Below are 26,373 nucleotides of genomic sequence, written 5' to 3' on the forward strand. Positions count from 1 at the left end.
GGGAACTCTGTCTCCGGAACTTCTCATCCATCTGCAAGAGGGAAAAGACACTCCAGGTTAGCGTGGAAACATCTAGAGGCGCTGCATACCGCGCTTACTCACCGCATTTTGTCTTCATAACCGGCATCCACTCTGAAAACATCGCAACACCTAAAAGACACAGAAAAAATCTCAGTTCAATACAAATAAAAAAGGGTTGCATCGTGCTCTCACTCACCTTCAGCGCTACTCATCTCAGTGGCACGTCGCCATCCCCGAACGCCGGCCATCATCTAAGGAAGGAAAGGAACGAAGTTAGAGAACTGTTCAAAAGACTCATTATACTTACCTGTCGGACTCTTGCCAGTGAAGTAACTAGGCAGCAACGAGCCTGCATCAATTAACGCGCCCCTGCGCTGAAAGCAGGACGGAGAGCACACTTTCCAAGAAAACAAGGTGAGCTGTGGATCAAAGGGAAGGGTTGGACCCTGGGGAAGAAGGGGTTTAAGCACACAGAGACAATAGGGAGTTAAGCTCTACCAATCCTGTGTTTCAGGCCCAGTCTCCAGTCGAGTAGACTCCAGGGAAGGGTTCAAGGTCGTAAGAGGTCAGAACAGGCTGAGTGACGTCCCCGTGGATACCAGGTGAGTGTTACAGAACACAAAGCCTCACATCAAAATCCACCTGGGCGTCATGGAAACGTCAGAAACCGACCAGTTAGCCCACATTTTGGGGCAGCTACGTTCCGAAGTACATGCAGCCAGGCAGTAGACAAACACCCTGAGGAGAGAGCTGATAGTAGCCAAAGAACGCACTGATGATTTAAGCCGGCAACTTCTCCAGTCACAAGCAGGGCATGCACCATTGCCGGGAAGTGTGCCCTCGATGCCAGCACCATCAGCCAATCCCGTTCCGATAACCCTTCCTGGGGCAGTTCCCTTGGCCCTGCCCGAACGATTTACGGGGGATCGTAAGAGGTTTGCAACGTTCATGAACCAGTGCCGCCTGCACTTCCTTTGTAGACTAGGGGCCTTTCCGAATGACCAATCACGGGTCGCTTTTGTGCTATCCTACCTGAGTGGTAGCGCCGCAGACTCGTCTGTACCCTTTGTGGCCCAAGACGATCCTTTGCTGCATGACTTCAGGGGCTTTCAGCAGGAGATGGAAAAGCTGTTCGCCCGTCGTACTCATGGGCAGGCATTGGACAACGAACTTCTGTCCCTACGCCAAGGGAATCAAGACCTATTATCATACATAGCCACGTTCAATAGACTCGTAGCTGAAGCAGAATGGCCAGTGGAGAAGAGAAACACGTTATTTCATTGGGGGTTGCGGGGGGAGCTCAAGGATGTTCTCGCACAAGTAGTGAACCCCCCGAAAGACTGCTCAGAATCCATTGACCTTGTTGTTCAACTGGATCATAGGTTGCAGGACTGAAGAGCAGATCAAACCAGACCGGACCCTCGCCCTATGTATGTGCGTTCAAAGGAGAATATTGCCCGCACAACGGAAGGTTCAGGAGAACCAATGCAAATCGGGGGAGTCAGATCCCCCTTGACTAAAGCGGAAAGGGATAAAAGGAGACAGCAGCAGTTATGTCTGTACTGTGGAAGGTCAGGTCATTTCCTTAAAGAGTGCCCTGTGAAGCCACTGAGGAGGACGGTAGGGGCCACGGACAAGGCAGATACCATCAAGGAATCGGAAACCTCCCCAGCCCGGCAAGTGTAGGGGTCCACTTGTTGAGCGAAGAAAGTGAAATACAGACCTCCCATTTTGCACTATCTGTGGTCTTGATCAATCACCAACAACCATCTCGGATGCACGCAGGAAGAGCGTACATTGACAGTGGAGCCGTTGGGAATTACATCGACCAGGATCTTGCGGCAAAGATGGGGCTTCCGTTACGCCCTAAATCAACCACCGACACTGTTACCACTGTCGACGGCACGGAAATAGCTTCTGGTCCAGTATCCCAATGGACTGCAGCTTTAACCCTTCTGTGCCAGGATGGACACCAAGAATCTATCGTTTTCAACCTCATTAAGGCACCACAGTTCCAGTTGATTTTGGGAATGCCATGGTTGGTAGCTCACAATCCTCGAATTGATTGGCGAGCAAAAGAATTGGCCTTTCCCGAGACTTGCGCCCACACATGTTATCGCCAAGAGAAACAACCAATAGACACAAGAACCTCCACGCTTGCGACTGTGGCAAGCGGCACCCTAGCAAGTGAATACCAGGACTTTCAAGATGTCTTTCAGAAAGAACAGGCTAATACCCTGCCACCGCATAGACCATACGATTGCCAAATCGACCTGATACCCGGCGCACAAATCCCTTGTGGACGAATTTGCGCATTCACGGAACCAGAAAACCAGCACCTGAAGGCCTATCTTGACCAATACCTGGCCAACGGGTTCATCCGTCCCTCGAAGTCTCCAGCAGCCAGTCCTCTATTCTTCGTACCGAAAAAGGAGGGGGACTTGAGAACGTGCATCGACTATCGCGCACTGAACCAGATTACTGTAAAAAACCGCTACCCCCTGCCACTGATCCCTGAATTGCTTGATCAAGTCAAAGATGCCCAAATCTACACAAAACTAGACCTGAGGGGGGCATATCACCTTGTTCGCGTAAAACAGGGTGATAAATGGAAAACCGCTTTTCGCACCAAATACGGCTTGTACGAATATCAAGTAATGCCCTTTGGCCTTTGCAACGCGCCTGCAGCATTTCAATACTTCATGAACGATGTCCTATGGGAATTGATTGATGTCTGTGCTCTAGTGTACATCGACAATATTCTACTATATTCCGCATCAAAGCAGGACCACGTTAAACACGTCCGATCCGTATTGGAGAAACTCTGTCAACACCAGCTCTATGCCAAGCTCGAAAAGTGCTCATTCCACGTCTCCGAGGTGGAATTCCTGGGCTTTATTCTCAGCCCGAATTGAATCCGAATGGATGTACACAAGGTAGATGCTATCCTGAACTGGCCATCCCCAAATTCATTCAAGGGGGTTCAAAGTATGCTGGGATTTGCAAACTTCTACCGCCGGTTCATCCCAGGATTTTCCCAAATCGTGCATCCCATCACGTCATTGCTAAAGAAAAGCAACAAAAAGTTCCAGTGGACAACAGAAGCCGAGGAAGCTTTCCATGAACTCAAAGCAAGATTCACATCTGCCCCAATCTTACGCCACCCTCGCCCTGATCTCCCATACCTGGTGGAAACGGACACCTCAAGCAGTGATATGGGAGCTGTCCTCTCACAAAAGGACCCCGAAACGGGCCATTTACACCCTGTTGCCTTCTGGTCGTGTAAATTCACACCCCCTAAACTCAATTACGCTATCACAGACAAAGAACTCCTGGCCATTAAGTCAGCCTTTAAGACATGGCGGCACTACCTCTTGGGCGCCAGGCACACAATCACCGTAATAACTGACCACCGGAACCTTCAGTACCTAAAAACGGCAAAGGCCAAATCCTCACAACAACTATGTTGTGCTCTTTTTTTTGCTGAATATGACTACGTGATTACATTTCGACCAGGGGTAAAAAACGGGAAGGTCGATGCCCTTTCCCGTATGGGGGTGGAAGAGCAAGGGTATCAGACCCCTGACCCAATAGCAATCATCCCGAGTGACAAGTTCCTAGGAATCACAGCAACCATAACTCAGAAAGAATTACATGAAGAAATCCAAAACCTGATGAATCCGGAGCAATTACAAGCGTGGAGTGCACAAGGAGAACATTACATGATAAAAGATCAGTTGCCCTACTTCAGGAATCGTTTATTCTTACCAAACCAAGAACTACGACAACAAGTCATGTCCGGTTATCATGATTCCTTGATCGAGGGCCACCCCGGAATCGCTAAAACCCTAGCCAAGGTAAAACGAAATTATTGGTGGCCCACATGGCGTAAAGACATTATCCAATTCATCCTATCTTGTGGAGTGTGTGCTCAAAACAAGTCATCCAAGCAGAAACCGACTGTGCTATTACAACCATTGGAAATCCCACCAGCACCCTGCCACACGTCCCTCGATTTTATTACTGACTTACCACCCAGTCAAGGGTTTAACACTATTCTTGTGGTCGTGGACCTATTTTCAAAAATGGCACATTTCATTCCTCTTAAGGGGCTCTCAAATGCTTCCACTCTGGCAAAGGTATTTCTTGAAGGCATCGTACGCCTCCATGGGTTTCCCTCAGTTTTAGTCTCAGACCGAGGTACTGAATTTGTATCTAACTTCTGGAGAAAATGCTGCTCTATGGACCAGATCGACATCCGACTATTCACCAGTCACCATCCCCAAACGGATGGTCAAACTGAGAGGACAAATCAGACGCTCGAGCAGTGTCTGCGTTGCATGTTACACCAAGCTGAAGGAAGCTGGTTCGACCTATTATGGATAGCTGAATATGGTTATAATAATTCCCTACACACCAGCACTGGGTAGACACCCTTTTGTACCATGTATGGCAGGCACCCACGTACTTCTGAGTTGGACGTTCCTACAACCCTGGAAATTCCAGCAGTCAAAACCTTGCACACGACCATTTCTCAAACCTTTAAAAGGGCAGCTGAACACCTACTTCAAGCTAAGAATCGCCAAAAGAAGTTTGCTGATCAACACTGAGCAAAGGCCCCCAACTACCAAGTGGGAGACAAAGTCTGGCTGGCGTCTAAACACATGTCCATTAAAGGAACACAAACTTTCCGTCCAAGATACCTGGGTCCATTCACTGTCACCTCCGTGATAAATCCTGTGGCGGTCAGACTAGCTTTGCCGTCAAACATGCAGATTCATCCTGTGTTCCATGTGTCTCTCCTTAAACCTGTTCAACCTGGGACCCGGGTAGCAACGCTACCGCAGCCCGGAGTAGTCGCCGGGGAGCCAGAATTCGAAGTCAAGGACATCCTGGATTCAAAGTACGTCAGATCCAAATTATACTATTTAGTAGACTGGAAGGGGTATGGTCCACAAGACAGGACATGGGAGCCTTGTGAGTATATCCATGCACCTCGCTTGCTTAGACGATTTTATCAAAACCATCCAAACAAACCAGGACCAGACAGAAGAGCCACCTTGAGAGGGGCCTTGGGGGGGAGTGCTGTCATGATTCCTGCCCCTCATGTCCCCAGCTCTCCAAGATGTCAGGCTGGAGCCAGGCCACGATCACCTACATGGCCTAAAAGGGCCTCTCCATCCCTCCAAAGACCCACTTGGAGTCAGACTTGGCGCTTGTAGCACCAGACTCACTCACCCCCATAGGATAACATTGGGGATTGGACTTGTAGTGCATTGATGGATGCCCCCACATATTTGGTTCCCAGAACTGCATGTGCAGTCTAGTCTTTTGGGTGTGGTTCAGCTCAGAGACACCTGGGATACCCAGAGACTATTTAAGCCACGCCCAGGCTGAGAAACATGCTTTGTGTTTTCTGCACCTGCAGCGTGACACTCACCGTGTTCGGATCGGTCTCCAGTAGGCCTGCATCTTTCTTCTGCGCTCAGCTCCTGCAAGAACAAGAACACCGTTAGGACCAGCCTTACCTTCTGCCCATCATTCACTGCTTCTTCTGTTCTGCGGGCATCTTCGGCGGAGTCATTCCCATCCCAGCACGCCGTTTCCTAAGGAAAAGGGAAAAGAACAGAAAAAAGGCATTAGTAAGCATTCAGCAAATCTTTGATTATTTTTAAAGACTGTACGAGCTTCAAACGCTTACCTGAATCCCAGCCGCTCTGGGGGAACTCTGTCTCCGGAACTTCTCATCCATCTGCAAGAGGGAAAAGACACTCCAGGTTAGCGTGGAAACATCTAGAGGCGCCGCATACCACGCTTACTCACTGCATTTATTCTTCATAACCGACATCCACGCTGAAAACGTCGCGGCACCTGAAAGACACAGAAAAAGAACTCAGTTCAATACAAATACAAAAGGGTCGCTTTGCGCTCTCACCCACCTTCAGCGCTACTCATCTCAGCAGCACGTCGCCATCCCCGAACGCCGGCCATCATCTAATGAAGGAAAGGAACGAAGTTAGAGAACTGTTCAAAAGACTCATTATACTTACCTGTCGGACTCTTGCCAGTGAAGTAACTAGGCAGCAACGAGCCTGCATCAATTAACGCGCCCCTGCGCTGAAAGCAGGACGGAGAGCACACTTTCCAAGAAAACAAGGTGAGCTGTGGATCAAAGGGAAGGGTTGGACCCCGGGGAAGAAGGGGTTCAAGCACACAGAGACAATAGGGAGTTAAACTCTACCAATCCTGTGTTTCAGGCCCAGTCTCCAGTTGAGTAGACTCCAGGGAAGGGTTCGAGGTCGTAAGAGGTCAGAACAGGCTGAGTGACGTCCCCGTGGATACCAGGTGAGCGTTACACTAACCTACCAATGAACTGTAGAAAGCTAAACCAGCCTCCAGGCTACCTGATAAAGTTCCCAAGTAGAGTGTATTGAGACAGTTTCCTGAGGATGCGTCTGAATCTCCTCCCCACCAACGAGATTACTGCAATTACCGGAAAGTCTGACCAAAACAAATATTGCTATTATTAAGAAATAGATCAGGTTGAAACCCTGAAACACTTATTAACTTACTGCCCAGGCTTAATTAAGGAAAGGAAAATCTACCTGGGCCATCATTTTTCAAAATTCCGATTGTATGATGAGGAAGACTTGTGGACGTAATTGATAATTGGCGACAAGACATAATTTGTGATAGCTGTGGTCTCATTTTGCCTTAAAATTCGTACATAACAGGATGATAGCCTTACGAAAATAAACAGGGCAACAAACAACGAAGTAGAACCTACGATGATTAATGTTTTTTTTTGAGAATGCAGCCCACGAAATAAGGGTGACGTAAAGGCAACTGCCCGCATTGGAAGGATAAGAGTACATTAGTCTAAAAAGGGGAATCTAAGGAATTGTTCTCTTTTTCGCTTTTTCGTAAAAATTGTAAATCAATTAAATCAATTAAATCAAATTTTAAAAAAAGAGGAAAAAAAAGGATTTTATCTGCTTCCTTATCTAGGACATTTTAATGTGAGTGAACTAAGAGGAGGAAATGAGGGGCAAGGTTGCAAGCCTTTATCTGGTGACGCTGCAGTTCCCTCAAGTATGCAAGCATATTTCCATGATTGGAGCCTTTTGTGGTTTGTATTAAGGTGTCTGTTAATGCCCTTCTCATGGACCCGCTCTATCATTGGTGCTGTTTATCTGTTGCAACTAAAAGAGCAATGTATGGCTGGGAGTGTTAACAATGGTTGGCTGTTTTCCTTAAGACCGTGTTTTCCTTAATCAGTGTGCCAGTATATCCTTCATGAAGATTTAAAAAAGCACTCCCTGGAAACACCATGAACAGCATCTAGCTGGCATGGGAGCTTGTATTAATTGCATGATACAAACAAACAACCTAAATGGGCATGATATGTTTCCTCTTTTTGGGTGAGCTGCTGTTAAGTGGTTAATAGATGATGGCAGAATAATTTACATCAAGGTCAAGATATGTAACTGGTGTGAAATAGGAGACTCATTTTAGCCAATTAAGGTACAAAGATCAAGCACACAAAAAACAGAAAACGGCAAGAAGCACAGAAAGGAAGAGGAGAATGAGAACCAAACAAAATACAAGGCTCTGTTCTGCGTAGTGTTCGTATGCATGATGAATCACCTATATATTGTATTTATGTATTTACTGGTTTTGTATCGCGCATCATTTCACCTCCGCTGGGGCATCAATGCGCAGGGCATTATAGGGCATACCATTGCAACTTAGACGCTGCCGACCAGTTACCTAGGGAAAATAAAGGTTTTCAGAGTTTTCCTAAAAGCCATATGATCATCCAACAAACGGACATGTGGGGCAAGGTATTCCATAACGTTGCCTCCTACACAGGAAAATAGCGTCTACCTCAATTTTGACTTCTAAATTTATGAACCATGAATAGACCTGCAGAGGCTGATGTAAGCTGATGATTAGGTACATGGGGCCTCATTACGACCCTGGCGCTAATGGTTTAACGGCGCCGTAAAGAGCGTCGGCGCCGTTAAACCATTAGCGCCTGATTACAAGGTCCCTTAGCGGGTTGGAGGCTTTAACGCCTGCTTTTTGCAGGCGCTAAAATCCAACCAGCTAAGGGACCTTGGAGCTAATTACGGCAACCGTAATTTACGGTGCCGTAATTAGCGCCTTCCCCATCCCCATTATGCCCTATGGGGCAAAAAATGTTTTTTGGGGAAGGGCAAATGGTGAATGGGGAATTACCGCCCCCGCCAACCTTGTGATGGGGGCGGTATTTCCGCCATCCACCATGCTGGAGACCGGCATGGACCATGGTGCTAATAGCACCATGGTCCAGCGCCTGGGTCGTAATGAGGCCCATAGTGTTTTAAGCGCCAAAATAGTATGGCGGGTCCTTTATGATGGTAGGCCTTGTGTACCAAATAGAAGACTTTAAATGCAATGCATTTCTCCACTGGAAGCCAGTGAAGATCACACAATGCCTGGGAAATATGGTCATATCGATTCAAGCGAAAGATGATCCTGGCAGGAAAAGGATCAGGGAGGTATGGGGCTGTAGGTAGCCCAATGCGCATCCTGAACCTTGTGTGCGAACGTAGCTGTACCTGGGCTGGCTGTCCACTATTAGACAGCCACCCACAATTGTAATGCTAAAGGTCCTGTTGGGATGCACGTTTCATGTCCCAGCGTAGGGAAGAGGTTCCGGTCGTGCACGTCATGTTGGAATAATGGTGTGGCTAGGTTAGACGCGATGTTGACGCGATGTTGCAGTTTAACATGTGTTCAGTGTAGGTAAATGTATTAGGATAAATGCTACCAGAAGTGTTACTTTGTGTTTAGTTTGGGTACATTTTAGATTTGCATCACATAGCAGAATAATAGAAGTCGTGGTACACAATGTAATTGTGCAATGTGCAAAGCATAGTGCTTAGAGTGGGAAGCAAGGAGCTTTATGCATGCGAGAAAGAGAAGTCCACGAGGGGAATCCCTCTGTGAGGGATGCAGTATTCTTGAACAATGTGCATGTGGGATTCAATAATGGTTTAGATGGGAGACATGTTCTGGGCTATTAGGGGAATACAAGGTTTGTTGTGAGTACATGGAAATATCACAGATCACCGTTCCCCCAGAGCTGGGTTTTGTGTAGGCCGCGGAGAGTTTGGTTTGCGGAGGTGAACTTTGCATGGCCTGAAGGGTTGAATGACCAGGTCAAGGAAGGAGGAATGAAGCAAAGCACATTTGGGCAGCTGGCGATAGCATCAAATGGCTACTTGAGGCGAGGATTAAATGAAGTGCCATTGGGTTATGGATTTACAACTAGATGGGTTTGTGGATATGGAGTGAACAAATCTTCCTGGGAGCAAGAAGTCTTGTTGTTAAGTCCGGCCAAATGGTGAGTTTAATTAGGGTTTGTTAATAAAACACATGGAAGTGGTGCTGTAGGGCTGAGTTTGCCAGTGTTTTATGGGTTTTGTTTGGAGTCTTAGGAAGATAAGCAGGATGTGTGCTGGAGGCTGTATAATCGGAAATGCTAGTTACAAATAAGGTAACGTGAAGGAATGCAGAAGAATTAAACATGGGACGCCAGCGCGTCTGGGACAATAAGATGTTTATTGCTTGATCAAAAACATGGTTGTTTGTTTCTCTCCCTTCTCTTGTTTGAAGTGTTCTTGTAAAAGCCTTTCACATCACGTACTGTGTTAACGGTTTCCTTCCAAATGAGACAAGCCATAAATTGAATTGTTTTTAGATAATAAGGAGATTATGTTTACAATTTCATGACTGATTATGGAAAGAAAGCACATGGGGAAGGGGATTGTGTTTTGTCATTGTGTCCAATGGGGTTTGAGAATGTAGGGGGATTGGATTTCCTTGTACCGGTTAGTCAATGGGATTTTGAGGTATGACTTTGTAACAGAATATGTGTGATTATGTAAATTGTTCAAATGTGTAAAAAGCTGTAACATTGTTGAGCACTGGAAGGAACTGTTAGTTTTCAGCTTCACAAGGCTGACTAACCCCTTCTGGCTGACAGCATGCAATAAACTTTCTCTTCTGACAAGGTGCATTTACTCTCCGTTGGTGTGTTTTTTTTCCGCATTGGAGTTTGGAGTCACGTTCCTATATAGCTATAGTCCCTCCAGCCTAATATTTTGTGTATCCGCAGGCTATCTGAAGCTATTCTTTGGTTAACCACTGGAGCCAAACTCTTGAAGACTGCTGCAGGGACATTCATTGACTAAGCCATCTACCACAAGGCAACGGCCTGCTCTTCTATTGACATGGAGACCTTCAATAGTGCCTCCTTACCTTGAAATGGTGGTCATAGCAAATTACGAGTCCGGCATTGCTGAGGCCGTCATCATGGAGCTCCGAAGAGTCCTGGGCCTGCAACATGCACACTGCATCTGAAGTGGGGACTGCTCCTGTTGCCTGGATCTTGCGCAATCTGGTGCTTTGAAGCTCACAGTGCATCCTCCTCATGGGCACTCAACATTGCTGCTCTTCTGGTGCTACCCTTTATCAAGACGAGATGTCCTGCTGGAGCTTGAGTCCTGATGTCCTGAGTCATCATGTGTGCAGAGCCACACCAACTGCTCATCATGCCTGCTGCGTCCTGTGGGTCCTCCAACATCATGGGACCAGAAGCAGAATCCGTTCTTCACCCTTCGCCTGAATCCTGCCTGAGGCCCCACGAAACAGCTAGGTCACTCTGGGACACCCGAACAATTGGCCATGTCTGTCATATTTGTCAGAAGTACCTCCCTCATAGTGTGAGCACTTGTCCTCAACAGTCCTTTCTTACTTGGGGATGTTGGTGGTTCTGATTGAGGAACGATGGGCTATTTTGATTATCTATGTTGAAGTCCCTCTGTTCACATTGGATATAATGAGGCCTAAAGTTCTTCCCTTAGGCTACCTTTGCTGATGGAACCTGGTCATAGGAATCCTGTCTGGGATTCCCCTTGATGACTGGAACTGAAGCTGCTACTTCAGTTTGCAGAAATCCTGCTATTAGATCCATGCGAGTTGGGTCATTTACTCTAGCACTCGAATACTATCTATTTCATTGAGCCTCTTTTTTCCCTTATGTAAGAATTGTGAACAAGTTTCGAAACTCCCACAAAGTACCCTAAGCTGTTTTACTCACCTTGAACTTGGTAAACACATGTTGTTAGGTTAGGGATTAGAAGAAGTTAGTTTAGCTATAGTGGACTTATACTGCCTTATAAATTATAAGGCCTGTAATAATGTGTGTAACATCATCACCTACCCCCACTTTGGGTTGCATTGTAGCTGTACTGACCTTAAAACTGTGTCATTTCTAAAGTGTGGAGCGTTTCCTATTTTGGGCACCAAACTGATTGCATATGTGTGTTTATCGTTTAATTGCCTTTTAGTGCTTCGACTTGATGCATCTGGGTTGATAAATGTGCATATTTATACTTACCTGTGTGAACAATGTATTGCTTGCCAATCTCTTGTTTGATAATTGTGCTTTACACCAAATCCCTCACCTCCGTTGTCTAAGCCTTACTGAATTTTATTGTAAACCTTTGTAGGTCCACTAAATCTGGCTTATCAGAACCCTACATCAGTAGTGTTTTGGAAAAAAACCCTAACAGAGAGTTAAGGGAGCAAAGTTGCGAATGCAAAAATAAGTTCAAAGAATTAAGCAGCACCATGGGACTGTGCTACTGTGACCCAAAAGGAGAGTGTCCCAAGAGCGAACTGAAAGAATCATGTTTGTGAAACTAGGATTTTGAGTCTCAATTCCAAGAGAAAACAGAAATCAGCTATTATTGGGACCAAGCTGCATGCTGAGATGTTAAATCCTATAATCCAACAGCGAAGTGAGAGAATCCATTGTTGCAAAAACTCTGCATGCTGCGATATTGTGTTTCCAAGGCCAACTGAAAGAATGCAGTATTGTGAAAATCCTGAATGATCAGATATGTCGTCCAAATTCCAAGAGCAAATAGAAAGAAGCCATTGTTTTTAAAATACTACTATGGTGTATGGAGTTCAAATTCCAAGAGTGAACTGAACGCATCCTTTGTTGTGATAACATGCATGCAGGGATATTAAGTCAAACTCCCCAGAGCAAACACTTGGTTTTGAAGATGCTGAAAACTGAAACAGAGTCTCAAATCCAGATTGGACTTGTAATTGAAGCAGTGTAAGCTGGTATGCAGAGTACCAAATATAGAACGGGAAGCACACACAACACTACTTGCTGAGATACTGAATCCTCAATCGAACTAAGAAAGACATTCCTGACAACCTTATATCTTATACTAAAAGTCTTCTTGAACTTTACTATTGGTTTCCCTCATGCATTTTACCTCTAGTGTGTCACATATGCAAGAGCTACGTGTTCTGCTCATCATCAACATTTGGGTGGCTTCTTCCCTCAATGATTTGCACCAAAAAATAAGAAAACTCCATCCATAATACAATTTCTTGACAAGAGTTTGACGTAAGAGGAGTAAAGATGTACATGGACAAGAAACATCAAAAGCCAAATAAACTAAAACGAAAGACTTCTGTTTGATACAGTACTCCGTCCCTTTGCAGCTTAATCCCCACTGAATTTCCAGAGACAATGCAAACCTTCCTACATAAGGCTAATTTCTAGAAACCCTGCAGCACTTTCAACATTTCTCTCTTCTGTTGACTCGATTGACGCCTTTTGGTTATTGATTGTTTCACTGTATTGCACTGATGATATATGAACAGCAGTTCATATAGCAATTATGCATTATATACATCTTCATTAAATTAAATTCATAAACACAGAATATCGATCTGTGTACGCATTAATAATCAACATAATACTCTCTTTTCAAAATAATTTAGAATGCCTGGCTGGAATTTCTTTATTTTCTTTTACCAAATTCACCCAAAGTGAATTTCTGACCTTCCTCATAACAAATTAAATTCAAAGCAAATAGGCACTAGTCATTTAAGTTACTTTGGATAGAGAGTTACATCTCTGTTTATAGTGTTTCAAGACCCCGCACATATGTGGAGATATTATGGGCCTATATTATTCACAGACTCGTTTCTATAATCGCACAATCCCATTGGAAAATTCTCTATAAATCAGGCACTATGTGTCTGAATGTTAAGATCCCATGATCAAGAACTGTTATATAATTAAATGTTGTAAAGCACCCATTGGCTGTGACTGGTACCGAGTCCATAGAAATTCAGCAAATATATAGAATATATTTCTGCAGGACTGTATTGGGCAAAACTATCATGGGCCAATGACTTACTGAAATTGTTCTGTCGCAAAGTCAAACTGGACTTGATTGTGATTGCAAGAGGAGATTCCTGCTTTGATCTTATTTGAGAATTACAAAACATCTTGTTGTCTGAAATAATATCTTTCAAATGAGGAGTCAATACAAATATAAACAATTTAACAAAGTCCTCTCAAGAGTAAGAGTCAAGGTCAAACAGTTTGCATTTAGTGACTTCCTGTGAATTGCAATCAATTCTCACAAAAGGAGTTCCTAAACTTGAAGATCCGTTAGCTATAAATCTACAGAAAATGTGAGCAGGTTAAGAATAGGGTTTAGAATGGAATCCTCTGTATGCATGGGCTTTAAGAAGCAACTGAAGGCCAGGTCTGGGTTTGTTACACAATATGTCCACCTCCATCTTAAAGATGTACTTCAAATCTGAAAGCACACGTTTAGGACAAAGGGTTTGATGGTCAAGAAATATGAACCATTTAGTTAATTTATGCTTTTCTCCTTCTGAATGTTCCAAGACATGTCCATTAGTACTTTTCCCATTACCAGTTTATAAGATAACTGTTCCACAGACTCTACAAGAAAATACTTATTTCATAGTGGACTTATCGGTTTACAAACAGTATTACATGTGATGGTTAATTTGCCAAGGCAGGTTTCTTAAAGAGGCTAAGTAAATATAATTGCCACAACATTAACAGCCAACCGTCATGTGTTTTGGGCATAATATACCTTGCACAGCGTTAATGAATTTTTACAGCTGAAGGCAGAGGGTTAGAAAAAGATAAACTTCCAGCTTTGTAGTTCAGTGCCGATCTGCACTAAACTTGAAACAGCAACCGTGTTTTACTAAATGTGAGCATGGCTCTTTCCATGTACTTGCAAGCATGGATAGCCATTTTCTTTTCTATTTGCAGATTTCAATGAGTAGTCATTATCATTCGCAGACTCCAGACCGCATCCCTCAAAACCTGATGAGCAAAAGACTGCTTTATGAAGTGTGACATGCAGTGCATTGGGTTTTGAGGCATGAGGTATAGAGACCGCGATCGGGCAGGCCCGGAGTCCTTTTTAGGTAAGTGGCGGGGGAGTGAGCGGCGGAGCCCCACAGCGGGAGGGTGCGTGTGCGTGGGCACTCCCCGGGAAAGCACAAGGGAAGGGAGAGGCAGACATAAGACAGATCCTTTAGGGGTGACTTTAATGGCTGCCTTCTGAAGAGTCGGTCTAATGTCTGCGACGTTCAGACATAGATCTGTCACTTCTGTTTACAACTAAAGTTGGCACATTATGTGTGCAATGTTATTTTTTGGTTTCAGTGGTGGCCAAAGGCAAAGGTAAAGCTATGTGGATCACACCAAACTAAGGACTTTATTGTTTGGCAGTGGAGAGTGAGAAGGAGAGTGAGGGGACAAGCTCCCACTGATAGTGTACTGGTCCTCTCCATAAGAGATTTTGAGGATTGGTAATGGCTCTTTTTAGCTAAATGTGCCAATCGGAAGTCATGTTTTATGCTTCATTAGCACACAAAGTGAGATGCTCAGATCCTGACAGCCAATCAAGATCCAATGTTTCTTGGCAATAATCACTGGTTTTGCCATTAATGCTTATGGCTGTCATGATCTCTACCACCATTCAAGATTACTTCAGCTCCTCCTGTTGTCACCTCTTGTTTCATTTCTTTTTCATTGTTCGTACATTTGTTATTGCTTTGAAGCCTCCGATCATGATTGGGTATCAGGATCCGAGCATTCCGTTCTGGGTACTAATTCTGGTTAAAATGTAGCCAAATTGACTATTTCTGTGTTCTGCCAAGAAGTGAAGTGACCAAGATAAGGAGTGCACAAGAATGCGAAAGCTGAAAAACCACCTAATATAAGTCATTCAATTGATACAATAATGACCGCAAAACAACCAGCGTGAATAGGGGACTGGATTCCTGCAATCCTGTGCTGATAGGATATTTAGAGATTTTTGACAATTGATTTTCTCGACTACAAGTATGGGAACAACTCTTTGCACTTACAATGCAGTATAAAAATACTTGATCTCAGAATATTTCTTCAGAGGATACCACTTATAAGCACACGAGTACAATAAAACTCAGGTCATCCCTCTTCTTTCGACACCCCTTTGCATTATGTTAGATGTGTCTTGAAGGGGTGATCATACACACTAGGAAAGAGGTGGAGTGTGGCACAAGAATGGCATGTAATCCAATTTAGCAGCACTGAGACCAATTAAACACTTTCGGAAGACAAGGTAGAGTTGACACTGCTGGACTCCAAACAAAAAAAAAGAGAAATCGATCTGTTAAACCATTACACTTAAAATTAGACGTGCATAACATGAGATCTTAGAAGTCTTGTGATAACACTCTCTCATATGTTAAAAAAGCAGAGGATGGAAACATTCCACAAAATCCCTTAGTAACATTATGCTGTGGATTGAATTAGTACTTGTGGTGATGAAATTAGAGAATATGGGGCAAGTAAGAACGTCTCGGTCACAGGATGCAATGCCCAAAGTTAGCCTTGCATCCTGTGCCCACGATCTCCTGCCATCAAGGCAACCACACCAACAGTACCAGATGACAGACCTGCCAATAATAACTACAGTTCAGAATCCCTAATCCTTAAAACACTGGTAATATATCTTTTTGTATTCGTTACATAAAATGCAAGCTAGTAAGCAAAATTAACTGCATACTGTATACGGCATGGAGGCCTCCAAATATTGATGTTTTATTCTACACATTGGAGTAAATGCCATTCTTAAAGCCTAATTAGGCATTGCAATTGCTGCAGGTAATTACATGCATGTGACTGCCAGGGAGATGGAGAAAAACCTTACCTTTGGGAAAACTGTTGGTTGCAGCAATTGAAATTGAAGCCTGCATAAGACTCTGTTTGATAAAAAACCAAATGACACATCCTCCTTTCAGGTTGTGGGTTTTAAGTCATGTATTTCAAGATTGCCGTACTGTACCATGGTCCTCATTACGAGAATGGAGGTAGCCATGGAGCTATTAGCTCCATGGCTGCCTCTGTTCCGGGCTCCATTACTGGGTTCCTGCAATGGGGACTTACCGGGTCACTCCGACATAGGAGGACCCGGTAAGTCCTCCTTGCAGGAACCCATCCCCATTCCCATTGAGCCCCCATAGGGCTCAATGGGAATGGGGAGGGAGGTAATAATGGGCAGATTACATCTGGCCCGTTATTGCCTCCCTCTTCCCCTCATAGGACCTGAAAAGCATGCCTGGTTTTACCAGGTGTGCGATCCGGGTCCCGCGATGGGAAGCTCATAATCGGCGCTCCCGTAATGAAGGGGGCCGGTACGGGACCGGCCCCCTTCATTACGGGCGTGCCAGCCTTATAATGAGGCCCCATGAGTGTTGTGTTTGAAAAAAATAAATAGATACTGGGACCCACATTAAGATTACTTGCATTTAATTTTGCAAACACATTACGTGCAACTGTCTTATGCGAGTAATTTGTGCCTTCTTAACATGTCATTTCCCTAGTGTCGGACGTTCCATTCAAGCCTAATCGGGCATTGCAATCTATGCAGGTTATTACATTGGTGAGGCTGCATGGAGATGCTTTTAAAAAACAGAGTTGGTTGCATAAATGGGATTTTAAGTCTACATATAAACATCGTTAGACTCTGTTCAAGGTGAATGCAAACACATACCTCTTTTAGGTTGTGGGTTTTAGGTCCTGCATTTCAAGATTGCATTACAGTGCCTTGAATATTTTTGCAAACTTTCTGGGCTCAACTTTAAAATGACTTGCACTTAATTTTGAAACCATTAAATGCAGCTGTGTTATGCGAGTAACTTGTGCCTGCTTAAAATGTATGTTCCCTGCACTGCTAGACTTGCAAGCTATTTTTCAACGTGCATGGCAAGGTTTATTTTTAATTTTTGTTTAATAGTAAATTGATGCAGGTAATTCTATCTCAGAAAGGGCAGTCTACTAACCAGACCCCCTTTCCAGCTAACTCCATGTCAAAAGCATAGTGTACACCAGGTCCCTGCTGCATCAATACCCTGATCTGCAGCGCCTGCTCTCCAGTGACGCAGAGCAAGTTCAGAGGCACACCTGACTCGTTATACTCCGTCCGCCCCTGTCATCCCCACCACCCTGTACAGCTGTACCCCTCCTCTGTGCGCTTTTGTATCCTACCCCCGCTGTAAATCCTTTCTGTTGTTTCCTCTGTAAAGCGTTCCGTTGTGTATCTGTATAGTTGTATATCTCTGTCAAGCGGTCCGTTGCTTATCGAAGCTAGGTCTGCTCTCAATAAGTACCATAATAATAATAATAATAATAAATAATAACATGTACCCTTTTGACTGCTGATGTGTCTAAGCCAAGCCACTTCAGCACAGGGGTTGCATTTAACATTTGCACCTCCGTTTCCAAACCATCCTGGTGACAGTTATAATCTTTAAACATAAGCCATACTTGAGTTTGAGGTATGGTGGCTGGCATTACATGTAATTATTAAAAGGACTAGTCTCACACCAGGGGGTTGCATACCAAAGGGCTTTTGATGCTATGGGTCTGAGAAGGGGCGGGGCTGGTATAGACAGAGAGAGTTCAGCACAAGTGGGGAAGAGTTCCATCATCTTGTGTCTCTCTGTATCTATCCTTCCTTCCTGTCTCCTCCACTTCCTTTAGCACAAATCACTTTGGGTACGATGCAAGAAGGCAAGGACCCACTTATCAAAAGGACAGGGATTGGACCCTTTAAAGCAGTCTTGCTTGTGTCCAATTACCTGTGGACTATTTTCTATAAGAGAAGGGGTCTCCCACTCTTTCTTTGATCCATGTTTGGAATATATATAGGACTTAAGAAACAATCTGCTTGGACCTCCTTTGGGAGAGTTGATCTTTCTAAAGCCCTCATTGTAATGAAGAAGGAGTACTCCAAGACAGAGTCAAGCTCTGCTCCCTAACCACTCCTAGGGCACATTGGGATGACCAAACCTCCATGGGTTGAGAGTGCAGAACCTGAAAAGGCTCCCTCTGTCGTAGAGTTCCTGCAGTGGGTCTCAAAGCATTTGGAGGGCCAGATCAGCGGGGAATCCTGCTCTACCCCATCAAACCAGTCAAAACGCATTTCGCACTGTGTTCACCACACTCAAACCAGAAGGAGTCGCTGGTGCTGCTTTTGGCACTTTATTGAACCTTGGAACGACTGCTGCTTTAAACCAATTGTACTAGCTTGATGTTGCATTGTGCCAAGTGAAGCACATCACCTATTCAGCTTGAGCAACCTGTTTGGGGCTGTGGACAGCTCGAACTGCCGCCTTATCGAACCCTGCATCGAATCACCAAGGTAACTGCATCGAACAGGCAGACCTCGACTCAAACCATTGGAGCATCGCGCCACTCACCCACCCGAACCAGTGGTTACCAATGTCTCGAAATGGACTCATCCCTTTACCAGACCCTGTTGACCAATCCGAACTGCACAACCCAAATGGCGTAAAAATCTGCACCAAGCTCCTGCTTCAAACTGGCTAGATGCCAGCTAGCTACTTGACCAGCACCAAAGTACAGCTCAAAGCCTGGTGTGACACTGTCAAATCGCAGGAGATTGGATTAAGTTATTTCGAACTGAGTGCAATGAATCTGATGATGTCATCACTCCTTTCCCAGGGGTAGCCTCTCCCCATTTGGCCAGGGAACGGCAGTCGCTTCCTGAAACTGACCCGGGTGGCGGCTATATGGGAGAGGATCACATGGGAGGATGTGACCCTCAGAGGGCTGATACATCATTGGATGAGACATGGTATCCCCCTTTTCTTTTTAGGGATAACCCTTCCATTCCCCATATCTTAATAGCATATTGTCAAGACCCCTTCAAGCACCCATGGAAGCTACTAAGAATACCTTCCAATGTTATATACATAGGTTATCAAGTATTGACTACCACTTCCATGCAGGTGAAAGTACTGCGACGAGAATGCTGAATGAAGTAATGACGATCGGTAAAGACGAGCAGCATACGATGTGCTCTAGTGGTTGCGAGTGCATAATATGTGCAGGGACATTTAAAAACCCTAACCAGCTGACAGATGGGAGATGCTGCCTGGTGAAGCCTCATCCTCTTGGTGCTGACCGAGGGACTACTGTGCTGCAAGGAAGACCATGGAGTCAACTGGCTCAAGGGGAAGGCCAGAGAAAGAAGACTGCAGGAGTCAGTCGGCCACGTAGAAGCCATGAGAGGAAGAGCGGGAGACTTCTGGCGTTTGCGGGAGCCGGAGAGCAGTATCCACTCTGCCCGAATATGGAGAAGCACACAGACGTCAGGCAGGAGCAGTGAAGGATGCAGGAGCCGACAAGCAAAGTCAGTGAAACTGGGAAGTGGGGTCCGGACTCCAAAAAGCCAATTCACGTTCACCAAGGGAGAACTGAAGGATGCCACAGAAAGCCGGTGAGTCCTCAGGAGGGAAGCTGGGACATCGGGGCACTTTGGTAACCTTACCAAAATTGCACAGAAAACTGGTGAGTCCTCAGGAGGGAATCTGGGACAGCAGGGCACTTTGGCAACCTTACCAAGGACAAATAAAGATAAAGGAAGCACATCAAAAGGAGTATGATACCCAATATTTAAAAAGGGGAAATAACGGAATGAATGCAAGATGCATACACGTTTGCAAGTGTGTCAAGCGAAACACATGAGAAAGCCCTGGCAGGAGAGTATATCAGGCAAGGTCAAGTTGGCAAGTGTGTAAAATGAGTCACATGAGGAAACCTGGCAGGGGAGTATGAAATTGGAACTAACAGACAATTTGTTTTATATACAAGTATTTTTTGTTTTTCAGAGAATTCCAAGGAAGACTCATACCCTTAGGAGTTTAAAGTATCATGAAGAGAAAACCTAGGGAAGAGAGCAATCCCCTGGAACTGTGAACTTTACCCATTGAGAACCTTGTGATGGAGTTATGCATTCCTTTTGAATTTGAACATTTGTGCACTTTCAAGGCCATAGACATTGGGGGTCATTCTGAGGTTGGAGGTAAGGAATTACCGGCACCGGTAAGGGTGCCAATGCTGGTAATCCCTTACCTCCGTATTCCGAGGTCCTTTTGCGGGTCCTTCCTTACCTCCTGCTTTTAGCAGGAGTAAAGTACGGGACCCGCAAAGGTACTATGGAGGTAATTACGGTACCGTAATTTACGGTGCCGTAATTACCTCCTTCCCCATTCCAATTGAGCCCTATGGGGCAGAAATGGGAATGGGGAAGGGCAAAAGATGAATGGGGAATTACCGGTCCCTCCAACCCTGCAATGGACCGGTAATTACTCCATTCACCATGCCGGATTTGGGACGGTTTCGGAGGCAACCATGGAGCTAATTACTCTATGGTTAGCTTCAAACCCGGAATGAGGCCCATTACCCCTTTCACCTTAGAGTTACTTTTAGAATGTGAGAGACAGAATAGTATTTCAGAGAGAGGACATTTTTCTTTTGGACATCTTGACAACAGACAGCCCCTTAGTTTTGGTTGAGGTAGGGAAACCCCTCCTAGAATAGGGACAGCAAGGCATTTTCCAACCCCCTTTTATTTTGAATAAATGTTTATAGCTAAAACTATGAGTGTTCTGTGTCAGCGTCTCATTCCTGGCTCCTCACATGTGCCTATATCCCTTGTTCACCTCTTGGGGCCCTAGAGAATGGCCATGTCCCTATTGCAACCATTCCCAAGAAGAACATACCCTTTTTGAATTCCTTATTGCATTTCTTGCCCGGTTTTCCTCACTGCTGAAAACCCAAAGTGCTGTATCATTACATTCTGCATTTCTCTCTTTCCTCTACAGGGGTTGGCTCGTATAATATTTTATAGTTATTTGTGCAATGGTGTGTTAAAAGTATATATATATTTTTAAAGAACCTTAATTAGACATTCTTTTTATTTTGGTCTATTGTTCTTAGCTTTTTGGGTTGCTACTGGGTTGCTATTCGATCAAATTCATACCCATTCTGAGAGTATAGCCTTCCCTTGGCCCTCGTTACCACAATAGATGAAGGGGGTATACCTTTTATGTGCCTTTTTTTCTTTACGATTGGGATCATTGGTGGTTTGTGAAGGTGTGGGGGATGAGTAGGCGGTTTAGCCACCACTCATATATATACTCATGCAGAGCAGAAGTAATTTTGTCTCAGTGCACAATTATGTGTCTTGCCTGATCCCTGATTTAGATGGGTGTCTGATAACTTCATTCCATAGATACTCTTCCTGCAGCCATTGGAGTTTAAAATAAGAGTATCTCCTGAATTCTGTTTTGGCTATTGGGTGGTGCATTACACCACATAAAAAACGGAAACCATTGTTTAAGAGTGCAGAGAGAATGGGGATGGTATGTGAGGAGGGACAAACAGCTTGTGGGTGTTTGGTTTTTGACCCACCCATTAATCTCCCATAGCCATTTTAATACCTATTACCAGGGATTTAAGTGGGCTGAGGCTAGGCGGGCTGAGCACCCAGAGTCTCCAAAAAGTGCTATGGAGTCAGGGCCCTGCTGGGGCTTACTTGAGGTCCCCTGTTAGCCCTAGACTCCACCGCAGCTCACCAAAATGCATGTGTGTGTATGAGCACGCATTGTACAGTGTGATCAAACTTGAAAAAAATGAATGGCTCACCTCGCCTTCCAACCTGGAGCTTAGAGGATAATGATCGCTGCAGCTAGAAGGTCTGCGCCACATTTGTGGAGGCAGGTTCTGTGTGTCTCTCCTGCCCTGCAAACAGCCTGTCAGTGTGGAACAGATTCTGCAGACCATATAAGTGATGACTATACACACATTTTAAAGAGCTCTCCACGTTCGTTTAAATGGAGTGCATTTGTTAATGTTAATGTTAAAGGACATTTGTACCGCGCACTATCACCACCGGAGTGGTCCCCTGGCGCTCTGGCGGCTCTGAAAAAGGGGAGGAGAGGGGATGGGTTAGTGGGAATAAGCTGGAAAAGTGCAAGAGAGCAGTGATGTGCTGTTGGCAGCCTCAGCCCGGTGGGTCCGTCGGCTGGGCTTGGGGTGTTTTATGGTCCGTAGTCGTCGTGTGCTGTTGTGCAAGTCTATGTGTGGTTTGTTTTGTTGTTGCATTGTTGTGAAGTTTGTGCGGATTGCTGCGTTTAAGGCTTGTGGTTGTGTTTGATTATAGTTTGAGAGGTGTATGCAGAGGGATGGAATTGTTAGTTGGTTGGTTAGTTGGCATTGCTGTCCTTGCAATTGTGGGATTCCACCTAGGTCCGGTACATGCTAACAGTCACATTTCTATCTAGATACCGCGCAAGCTAGGCTCATAATTCTAAGTGTGGTGCATGCTAAGAATCACATATGCTAACAATCACATTTCTGAGATTCCATCCAGGTGTGGCACTCGCCAACAACCACATTTCCATCAAGATGCAACGCGGGTCAAGCCCGAGAATCCGGTCCAAGTGTGGCACATGCCAACAATCGCACCTCTGCCCAGAATCGGCGCAAACTATGCTTGAGAATTCCATCTAAGTGTGGCACATGCTAACAACCACATTTCTGTCTAGATTCAGCGTAGACTAAACTTGAGAAATTTCATCTAACTGTGGCATGTGCTAGCCATCCTATTTCTATCTGGATGCGACGCGGGCTAAGCTTGAGAATTCCATGTAAGTGTGGCACATGCTAACAATCGCATTTCTGTCTAGATTTGGCGCAGACTAGACTTGAGAAATTCCATCTAAGTGTGGGATATGCTAACAATCACTTTTCTGAGAATTCCATCTAAGTGTGGTATATGCTAGCAATCATATTTCTGTCCAGATGCGACGCGGGCTAAGCTTGAGAATTCCATCTAAGTGTGGCATATGCTAACAATCACATTTCTGAGAATTCCATCTAAGTGTGGTATATGCTAACAATCACATTTCTGTCTAGATTTGGCGCAGACTAAGCTTGAGAATTCCATCTAAGTGTGGCATATGCTAACAATCACATGTCTGTCTAGATTTGGCGCAGACTAAGCTTGAGAATTCCATCTAAGTGTGGTATATGCTAACAATCACATTTCTTTCTAGATTCGGCGCAGACTAAGCTTGAGAATTCCATCTAAGTGTGGCATATGCTAACAATCCCATTTCTGAAATTCCATCTAAGTGTGGTATGTGCTTACAATCGCATTTCTGTCTAGATTTGGCGCAGACTAGACTTGAGAAATTTCATCTAAGTGTGGTATATGCTAACAATCCCATTTCTGAAAATTCCATCTAAGTGTGGCATATGCTAACAATCACATTTCTGAGAATTCCATCTAAGTGTGGTACATGCTAACAATCACATTTCTGTCTAGATTTGGCGTTTCTATCTAAGAGTGGACATGCTAACATTCACAATTCTATCTAAGGGTGGACATACTGGTATTATGGCACTGTATGTTATTGGTAGGTAGGATAGAGTGGCAGGGTTTTCTGGAATAGAGTGATTGCTCTACTCCCCACCCATGCCACACTGACGTTTATTTTGTTGGTGTCTGTTGGCTTCCTTGGCGTCCCCTGCGGACACCTGCAGACACATCTTGGAGCCGCTGATGTTGGAGCCGCCCTTGGCCTTGGGGCCCTTCGCCGCGGGGGCTGCCGGGCAGAGGGCTGCCCTGGGAGGGTTCATGATATGGGCCAGGACACCAATCGTGCTGCAGGGGGAGGGTTGGGAGGCGGGATTGGGCTGGGGAAGGGGGTGGAAGGAGGAAGGGAGCTGCAGCGCTGAGTGCGCAAACGTTTCCATTTTTAACACTTTTACAGTGTTTGGAAGCGTTGTGGGGCATCTGGGGGTACACTCACCTCAGCCAGGTCTTCTTTGGAATCTGTGAAAACAAAATAATGGGCACATGTCATCCTTGATTTGAGAACATAAAACCTATGGTAATTGCGTTTCGCTTTCCAACCCATAAATGTCGGAGGCGCCTGTGTTCATGAGGCCCCAAACCATTCTTCAGAGATGCACTGTCACCCAGAGGTCACCCCGTGAACGGTGGTAAAGTCATTTTGAAAAAGGGAAGTGAGGGAGAAACCCTGAGCAGAATAATCATAACACTCTCACTGCTGGGCCCCTTTTGGGTCAGCAGAGAAGAGAGCATGCAGATTTTCTACAAGCAGCAATCCCATTCCAATTTGGATCAATAGGACTGGCGCCTGCCACACCACACATGCTAGTCCGTGGCTTTTTGTTCTAGCCCCCCTCGGTTTCTCATCCCACTTAAAGCACTGCCTATGGCCATTCCCACCCACAATCTGCACCTCCCTGCTTGGAACACACCCTTCTGAGAACTATAAGCAGTAACGTTAAACTTTGTGCTCTGTAGAGTTTGCCAGTTTTATTTGCAAACAGCCTTCTGTGAGTTAATGGGTACATGTGTTCGGGGGTGATACAAATGTCTAACCTAAGTGTGCCTTTAGCTATTTGGACCAGTCCGGTGGTGATAGTGCGCGGTACAAATGTCCTTTAACATTAACATTATAAGCAATATCTGTTATGACATCTGTTACTGAAGTCCTGATAAAAGCAAGCCTTGGCAAAACCGAGTCGGGAATTGTATGGGTACTAGATAAGCATTTGCGAGGCACTGACATTATATGCCCAGCTACTCGCACCTTTTTTCAGCTGATACCATATTATGGCCAGGTAGCACCACTATGACAGTACCTGCTATATGCTTACACAGAAGCCAAAACCCTTGGCTTTGCCAATGATTCCTTCTATTTGAGAGGAACATCCAGCACTGAGTTTTTGCTGCTTATTTTATTCTGTGAATACCATCGGATGGAGTGTGTGGACTTTGAAAGCAAATAGAATGTATAGTCTCCAACAAAGTATTTTAAATGAGTCCACTAAAAGGGATCAGAACTTGGATGTTGTGTGATGCCAGGTTCTTAAAAGCTTTGATTAAAACATGCAGTACCATATAAGGTGGATACTTTAAGGACTTGCAAACATCATTTTGTCTTCGAAAAAGTTCAATAGTTTCCACATCCCCTAATGTGTCCTCCAAATCCTTAGACGATTTCAGCAAAAATGTGTGGTCATTGGATGTGTACACCCCAAGGCCATGCTGGGCACTGCCATGCAACCAATAGGTTCTTCATAATGGAGATGGGCTATGCTTTAGGTCAGGGGGGACAGCCGCCCCCTCAAGGCACAGCCTTTGAGTCAAGGCTTGTAGTTTGTAGTGTGTTCATTTCACTTTTCAACCCAACACTTGAGATTTGCATTCGTTAATTCACTTACATGGCCCTTGGAAATGATGCATTTGGTTGCCACTCAGTTCTTTGGAATCAAATGAATGCTTGCTAAATACACCGCAAAGTGAGCGGCCACATCGGTATGTTATAGTGCGACAGAACCACAGCGGGTGGGACGTCAGGGACCTTGGTGTGTTGATTTTGGTGCAGTAATAAAGTCAATAATGAGAGAGCAAAAAAGAACACGTGACATGCATTCGACCACATTTGTAGCTAACATGTTCCTGTATCCTTTTATTTAAAGTGTTCCCGCAGCTGTACTTCCACATGCTTCGCCAGAGAAGAAAGGTGCTGCACGGAGAAGTCATTGTGGAGAAAGAAGAGTAAACCGACATTTCCATTCATGATGCTATTTTTACAAGGAACAGAGAACGACTACACTATCCTGCTAACAAACAACAGTGGAAGAAACGCAACTCTAAATCTAACAGGTTCACTAACTTAACACTTCAGAAGAGAATCAACTTCTTGGATCATTTAGCATGAACAGTAATGACTGGAAAATAAAAAGGACTGCAGAGCATTTTGAATGTGCACACTTTCTTATGCCAAGGAAGCACTGGCTATTGTGATCTGTGTGGCTGGCTTAGTTTTTGGTCTGGGTAAAATGCCATGTTCTCTCTCCTGCCAAGACATAATGGTAGAGCAGACAGAGCAGGGATTGTAGAGTATGTATTTCACTGCACACGCCATGATGACATTGTGTGTCGATGGACAATGCCTTCCTCTGTGGACAGTTTCACCATCTTAGTTTTCAGCCTGTGTTGTTGGAGCATCCATGCATCTACGTCTCGGGGACAAGTGAAG

The 26,373-nt window shown here is 44.9% G+C and overlaps 1 protein-coding gene across 2 annotated transcripts in view; it reads left to right on the forward strand.

Moving 5' to 3' along the window:
- HACD1 (3-hydroxyacyl-CoA dehydratase 1) overlaps window positions 1–26,089 on the forward strand; it is a 420,976-nt gene extending 394,887 nt beyond the window's left edge. For both annotated transcript variants that reach the window (XM_069648346.1, XM_069648345.1), the window contains exon 7: window positions 25,811–26,089. In XM_069648346.1, coding sequence (XP_069504447.1) covers window positions 25,811–25,893 — 83 coding nt within the window. In that variant the 3' untranslated portion in view covers window positions 25,894–26,089. The remainder of the gene's footprint in view (window positions 1–25,810) is intronic.
- Window positions 26,090–26,373: the final 284 nt, after the last annotated feature.

This window comes from Ambystoma mexicanum, chromosome 2q, assembly GCF_040938575.1.
Source record: "Ambystoma mexicanum isolate Mex_15411 chromosome 2q, UKY_AmexF1_1, whole genome shotgun sequence".
Classification (NCBI taxonomy): domain Eukaryota; kingdom Metazoa; phylum Chordata; class Amphibia; order Caudata; family Ambystomatidae; genus Ambystoma; species Ambystoma mexicanum.